Source organism: Zingiber officinale, chromosome 2B (assembly GCF_018446385.1).
Source record: "Zingiber officinale cultivar Zhangliang chromosome 2B, Zo_v1.1, whole genome shotgun sequence".
Lineage (NCBI taxonomy): Eukaryota > Viridiplantae > Streptophyta > Magnoliopsida > Zingiberales > Zingiberaceae > Zingiber > Zingiber officinale.
In genome coordinates, this window is record NC_055989.1 from 127,646,021 (window position 1) to 127,653,876 (window position 7,856).

A 7,856-nucleotide genomic window follows, 5' to 3' on the forward strand; every position below is an offset into this window, starting at 1 on the left:
ATTTATTCCGATAGAAAATATACAACAAATCAAACATTGCTTTTAAGAGTGATATTTATGTTCATACCCATTTTCATTCCACAATATAATGATTCTCATTCCAATTCCTATTTTTAGGAAAGAATCAAACACTCCCTTAATACATTTTTCATTTTCTTTTCTGTGTGAAGGAACACCACTATACCAGGGCCCTAGAACATTGAGCCCAAGCCCAATAGAAACAAGTGCAATCCACGCCTAATAGAAGACGAGGAAAAGTAGAAGCAATAGAAGAAGAAAATGAAGCGGCGGCGGCAGGGCACTGAGAAGCCTATTAATCATCGACAATAGAAATCACAGAGGAGGTCAAGAAGAAAAAGCCACCAGACATGGAAGAGCAGCAGCCGAGCCGAGTGCATTCATTAATTCTGTTTTTCTTTTAAATTTGTGTCCTGATAGTTTAACTTCTGTTTTATGATGATCCATGACTTTAACTTTGTTGATGGGATCCACACGAAAGGAGAATTTATACAAATGCAACAAAACTATATCGTTCTAGTTGGAGATCAAAATTTTGACATAAAATGATACCAGTCTGAGTTGAATAGCTGATGATGGTTCATGTTATTTGTCAACTTAAGTATCATACCAACAGGTGATCCCAAACTCTTGCACCCCAAAGCGGCCATGAAATTGGATTTCCAATTGCTGAGGAAGTCCGGGTAGTTCATCTTCCAGCCTTAGGTTTAAGTGTTTCGGATCAGAATCTCAAATAGCATTTGGATTTCCCAAACAAGCGCCAAGTTGTATCTGTTGTTCTGTTTGTTAATATAAATGTTTGTGAACACTGAGATTACACCCCTACAAGAACTACAACTACAATATGTTTTTGCAACAAACTTTTAAGGACATGTACATTAGCAGGTGTGTGCATACCAAACCTGAAGTAATATAATCTCCTTTCTAAACAAAAATGTATTAATGTATACACTGGGCAACAATATATTAAACTGAATGTAAGGTGATGTATACATAAAGAAAGGGGCAGAGAGTCTCACCAACTTAGGTCAAATGCTGATGGGGCTTCTTTTTGTTTTGTTTGTTTTTTCTTTAACTTGAAGAAACAGGGATCATAATGCTTTCTTCATCATCAGAAGTACTTGCGCTTGCATAGCCAGTTTCGAACCTTTTTCTTCTCTCAACAGCATCCTGCACCCTCTTGTTGAACTCTTCATCAGAGCCTACTAACATGTATCGCAGCTTGAAATTTACCCTATTGGCAACCATTATCTCATACCGTGGAATTATCCTATCGTCCAGAGAATAACTAAAAAACCTGCGATTGTTTGTTCAATTCAAGTGTAAGCATATTATAGGAGGACCAAAATAGTTGCAAGTAGTTAGAAGACTTCACTATGTGATAGCACAATATTATGTACACAAAAACTAGTTCTCGTTTGATGCTTACAAATATCTTCTTTTCATCTACATGTATTGTATAAGCATCTCCATGGTCGCATGTATGCTGCTTATAAAATAAATGCATATTTATGAATTTTTGTAATGCCTTCAATATGCTAACAAAAGGAATGCATGGCGGTAAGTGGAAGTCAGTTGTTGCCTCAATTGAGCCCTCTTCAAGCAAGATTTTAAAGGCTCAACTTCTGTACATACCACAGATAAGATCAAGGGCTACCATGATATTATGTCAAGTCTTATATCTCCCTAACTCTTGCAACCCATCATAAGACTATTTACTTCAAATAAGTTTGAGTATCTCTGATAAAATATTTACCTAGGGAATTCGATAAGATCCTTAAGTGGCCGGACCATGACTCTTCTGAGGTATCTGTACTTGGGGCGGAGTGAATCAATATTGTATCGAAGCAACATTGGGAAGTTAGCAATCATCTCTCCTAGTGTTGGGAGACGTATACCCAATGATAGGAAGTACTTAACATTGCCATCTAGTTTCTTTGTGATACTGCAGCCAACTAGTTGTGGATCCAAAGCAATGACCTTTCCGATGTCCCCCTGAGTGACTCCAGCTTTAGTCATTAAAAATATGACCTGCAAAGTTTTTAGTGATTGAATCATTATGAATATTATGCCAGCAAACGCCTAAAGCAACAGAAGCATAATAAAACAAGTTTACAAAACTAACAAATATAGCATCCATCAGCTGTTCATCCATCGAACATAATTTAATAAATAGTTGGTAACTGCTAATTTCATACACTAACAATCTATCTCTTGGTTCCTGTGTCCAAGGTTAGTTTGTATTGAATGATAAACCAGCATTCTAAAGTACCAATTTCATTCATAAGAAACTCCATATGGGACATGATAAAAAAAATGATAATCCCGGTTAACCTCATTGACTATTCCTAGGGTGACCGGCCCGGTCCACGGAAGTTTCCCACCGGCTACCAGGGTAAATCGGGAAGCGTACGTGGTGGCCAGTCCAGAAACCCAGCATCCTTTGATTATACCTCCCATTTGGAGAAAAAATTTCTACAAATATGCCCTAGCTGGGGTTCGAACCGCGGATGCTTGGGTGACAACCTGGATGTCCTACCGCGGCACCATGGCCCCGGGGACCCACATGGGACATGATAGAACTATGGTAATGATGGTCGATTGGTGGCAATTCAGCAAAACCCTTATATCTAATTTTAAACCTAGAAACTTACATGACCACTTGAGTTTCATCTTCAAACATGCTAGACTATCAAAAAATATAGATTAAAGTATTCAATTTTATCAATTTGAGCCTAACAATTTTCTTCTCGTGGCCATAAGAAATCTATTGATATCTAGAATATCAGTTCATATATCATCAACTTTTTGTTTGATCCATGCAAAAGAGAGGCAATGGATGCCAGAAGTTGAAGAAGGGGGAAGAACTTTAATAAAACAATAAAAATCCACAGTTCTCATCTCAGTAATTAGCTGTTGACCATACGGAGCCCACGCAAAAATTAGAAACAAGTGTGACAGTTGCCAAAAATTTTGAGGTCTTATGTATTTCCTACCACTGAACTTTATCAAAGGCAGCATCTGTAACTCATCAAACCATGTATGTCCCAACTACTTGGATCAGCTACATGGATCCAGTTTAGAAAAACCATATATAATTTTCCTTTTAGATAAGATGCAAAACTCTAGAAGCTGCTCTTCATCACGAACTCTTTGATCTATTAGTAATATCTTCATCACTATCCTCGTATTGTTGAGATTCAAGATATCTAAAATCATAATCATATACATCCATCTTACTTATTCAGTTAATTCTTTCCATATTATTAAAACTACATGTTTTGTTTTCAGTTTTATTTTCCACTTATTACAACTTTTAGTTTCTAAAAATTTTCTACACAATTTAACGTTCAAATTTAATCTAATTACACTATAATCAGTTGCACAAAAGCATCCCAAATACATAGAGCAAGGGCATTTCTTTTGAATAACTAACCTAAAAAGACAAGGACTCAATGGTAACCCTTTACCTAAGCCTACAACTATAGAAAAAATCAGTCGTACCACTCCTAGTAGCTCTAAGACTAAGAAAAATGCTATCACACATTTTTTTATACCTCAACATAATTTCTTTTCTTCTACAAAATCCACCAGAAACTTTATCATAAAACTTTTTTTTTGGTCAATAAGAGGATACAGAAACTACTTTTTCTCTATATTTTTTCCACTAGTTATATTACTAAATAAATAACACCTGTGGTTGGGACTTCAGGGCATTAAATCAAACTGATCCTATATTTGTCAAACTTTCATCTCTTATTCTCCTCTCAATAACTCATTCCCAAATTTTCATAATATATCTTCATCCCTCTCTACTTAGAACAATATTATATATTACCTTTACTAATTAGGCATCTTCTTAATTCTTAAAAATTGTTTGAATAACATAATTAACCAAATTATAGCTTGATCTTCTAACCTCTTTCAATCTTCCATAGGAATGATATTCAAACTTACACTTTTAACCCCCTTTATTCTTTTTTAAGCTTCTTTAATCTCACTTCATCGATAAATTACCAACAAATTTATGATCTTTAAATCTACTATAACTTTTAATTGCATGTTACATTATCATCAACAAGAACCTTCCAGTATTCATCTTTTATGTATCCAACATCCCTAATTATACAAAAAAATAATCTTGTCTCAGCTAAGATACAGATAGAGATAAAGTTGACATGGTATAAACATCGCATATATTAACCTTAAGTTTATCATTGTCTCATTGTTAGATCATAATGTGTGAGTCATGTTTCTTTAACTATTTGAGATAGCTCTGGTAAAATCATGTCCAACACTTAGATAATCAAAAATCTTTTTAGTTATATCCTAGCTAAATGTGATTCAATCTTATCATGGCAAAAATGTTTTCCCTCACAGAAAACATTATGATCTATTAGGAAATTGTCAACATAATGAGGTAAAAAGTGAAAGGACAAACCACTGGCCGTATTTTCTTGTACAGGTTATATGTCAGGAAGGAAGGAAATCTCACTAGAACACCACCAATAGCTTCATTTCTGACTCCAATATCCTGTAGGAATCGTACCTGAACAATGGCATAGATATATAAATACCATATCTCAGATGACATGCCAAATAAAACAAAATACTGCTGTAATAGTTGCATGTGATGTGGTAGAAACAACGAGTAATATCACAACAAACTGATCAAACCTTGGGAGCAATAGTTGTCTCCAGATCAATACAAAAAACAATTGGTTTAACCATCAGTACTCTCTTCATCCCATCACGTTGAACACCAAGGTAATACAAATACTTCACGAGGGGTTTCCACCTTTCCTCAATGCTGCAACCCATTAAGTGAGGCTTGAAAGCTAACAATCGCCCAACTTCCTCTGTGGTTAAGCCAAATTCCTTGAGATACTGAACCTGGAAAAAAATGTCAGTATTACTTGTATTCTGATGTCAAAGTTCCTCTTTCTTAGAATGTCAATTTAGCAAATTTCATTTCTTGAACTAACCAATACACTTAGGCTCCTTTTGGTACTGTTGTGAAAAAAAAAACTGATGTTACAGTGAAGTATGTTTATAGAACATCTGAATCAAACTTGGAAAAGCTAACAGGGAAAGGCACTTATGCTAAAATAATGGTGAAAAATCAGTTAAGCCAAAAGCAGCAAGCAATTTCAGCCTAGAGAAAGCAATTTCTAATTGCTACAAGATAATTTACTCATTCAACTTCCCATAATGCGTTTTCATAGATATGTGTACACTTTTCCAAGCTAAGCTTTAAAGTAATTTGCATTTCTTCACCTTCTGCCAAAAAATTGATCTTTTGACAAAGGTAATATTGTTTGTCAAATTGTTGTTCAAGAATTAACTGAAAATGAAATAGTAGTTTAAGGATTCTTAGCATTTAACTAAAAATCATAGTATTTTGTGATCCCAAAAGATAAATTTATTATGCTATTCGGTATGAAAAAAGTAATAGAAAAGATCCTGTATATAATACAGTGGCAAGTTCAAAAAATAAAAGCATTTTGCACAAGATAAAAAAGTAAATCTGTCATGTCATCAATTACCCAACAGTAATTGGCAAAAAAAAATAATGATAATTGGCAATTCTTCCATAATTTGAAATGGCAGGAAAACTTTGATATCATCACCCAATTTTTTTTTTTAAGAACTATTAAGAATACTCACGAAGCATGAACACCTTACTAGCCATATCTTCTAAACTGAAATATCCAAGAGCCCTGGGATAATCATAGACCATTGTACCAAAGTCATTCTCATTCATCCCCATGTGCAAATAAAATTTAGCTCTCAACTCCAACTCCTCCATGCTTAAACTCAAAATCTGGGGGCAACGACTAACAACAAAGCCCATCCAATCCTTTCTCACTCCGTTACTCTCTAGATAACTTACAATCTCCTTCAGTTCATCCAAATTGCGCTCCAAAATGCAACTTGCCTTCAGAAGCACAAATCCCAGAGATTCCCCCTTCACATGAATTGACTTCAACCATGCACATACTCGCCTCACCAACTGGAGATCACCAGAACACTTGCAAATTATTTTCCCAATTTTGGGGAATGTCATGTGATTGTGTTTCAACCACCTACAATATATAGAACCTAATCAGATTTGATGAACTGGAAAAGGATAATGGAAAAATAAGGTCTTTCTACTGGAAAAGGATAATGGAAAAATAAGATCTTTCAAAAATCTGTTCGATTTATCCTACAATAGTCATCCTAGAGAAAATAGGTAGCTAAAGATGCTCACTTGACAAGAGCAACGACTCCAGAGCTCTGAATGTAGCTCTTAGCACGAGCATTGAATGACAAGTGGGCGAACTCCGGCATCAGTTTCAAGGCTGCAGCTCCAATCACGACCCGGTCTATAAATTCAGGCAGCGACGAGACAATCTTAGCGGAGTAGTTGATTCTGAGCCTTCCAGCTCTTAGGGCGTCCTTCAGCGTCTCCGAGGCAACCCCTCGACGGACCTGGAGGGCGCGTTTGAGAGCCAAATCATCGCTGTCGAGGAGCAAGCGCCTGAGGACAGCGGGCGGAGGGTCAGGATTCTCTGCCCGGGCGAAGTCGATGGAGCCAGGGAATCGGGGGACCCTCCGCGTGACGAGAGAATACTCTTCGATAACCTTCTTCCGCGTGATTTCATCTTCGTCTTCTTCCCGTCGCCCGCCGTGGCCAATTGGAGTTCCTGCGTCTTCGGGGAAGACAACAAGGGCGTTCTGGCGGCGGGAGAGGTCGGAAGCGCCGCCGGGACTGAAGTTCCGAGGGCAACTGGGGTCGAGGGCAGCGCGGAGATAGGAGCGGAGAGGGCGATAGCGGGACGGGTCGGGCCGCCGCAGGTGAAGAAGGGGTTTAGGGTTTGGGACGGGAGGGAAGAAGATGGTAGCGCGGTGGTGGTGGCAATGGCATTGCATCATGCAGTACGGTTACGAATGTCATCCTCTCAATCGACCCTTATCACTAACGGCTTCCAAAAATATGATATAAAATTAATAACTTAAAACTATTGGATTAAAACAAATGGTCCCATGGTCTAGTGGTTAGGACATTGGACTCTGAATCCAGTAACCCGAGTTCAAATCTCGGTGGGACCTTTTTTTTCCTGATATCGATTTATTACTACTGTCCATTTCAGAATATCTTTTGCCTTCGAGATTACCTTATCACCAATCCTCTGGCCTATTTTCTTCTTCACGAACGCAAGGCCTTTTAAACTCAGTTATAACATATGTCGGCCTTAAGAGTCCCCCATTATAGGTCTTCTGACAAGTCATTCCTAGCACAAGCTTCCAAATGAGAAAGTCAATCCTTTTTGTGACAAAAATGAAAAAGGACATTCCAACTTTATCAAATCATTAAATGGATACCTCTTTTATGAAAATTATCAAATGAATGTCCTATCAAATAAAAACTATCTAAAATATTCTCCAGTTGTCTGTAGATTCAAATTCTTTATTTCCAAATTAAATTTTAAAATTTAGAGTTGGTATATGATCTACTTAAAAGGTAGAGGTTATAACATGCAGCAACTGTCGGTTAACTTTTACTTTTATAACATTTCATGGACCCTGTGTTATTTTTGATCAATGGGGAAGATTTAAAACTTTCAAATTATAAAAAAAAAAAATGAAAGGGGTTCATAGGACCCACTAGATATAAAATTAATACACAGTTAATTATTATAACATGTAGTAGTTATCTATTGTTACAATAGTTCCCGGGATTATGGTATTATAGTAAAATATTTAAATTATCATTTATGTATCATGCTTCAAACTACAACTAAATATATTTGTAAAGATTTTTCAGACGTAATTAAAAAATACTGGATTTCTGG

At 36.6% G+C, this 7,856-nt stretch overlaps 1 protein-coding gene and 1 non-coding gene across 2 annotated transcripts; one reads left to right on the forward strand and one right to left on the reverse strand.

Annotated features, from left to right (window-relative positions):
• Window positions 1-921: 921 nt before the first annotated feature.
• Window positions 922-6,951, reverse strand: LOC122047091 (transcription termination factor MTERF2, chloroplastic-like). Its single transcript, XM_042608135.1, has 6 exons — window positions 6,272-6,951; window positions 5,699-6,104; window positions 4,696-4,911; window positions 4,460-4,567; window positions 1,775-2,049; window positions 922-1,315 (listed from the first exon to the last, which is right to left on the reverse strand). Exons 1-6 carry the CDS (start codon window positions 6,934-6,936, stop codon window positions 1,090-1,092), a joined length of 1,896 nt encoding a protein of 631 aa, XP_042464069.1. The 5' UTR covers window positions 6,937-6,951; the 3' UTR covers window positions 922-1,089.
• Window positions 6,952-7,041: 90 nt separating this feature from the next.
• Window positions 7,042-7,113, forward strand: TRNAQ-CUG. The gene has a single exon. It is a non-coding gene; the product is annotated as a tRNA-Gln (tRNA).
• The last annotated feature ends 743 nt before the right edge of the window (window positions 7,114-7,856 follow it).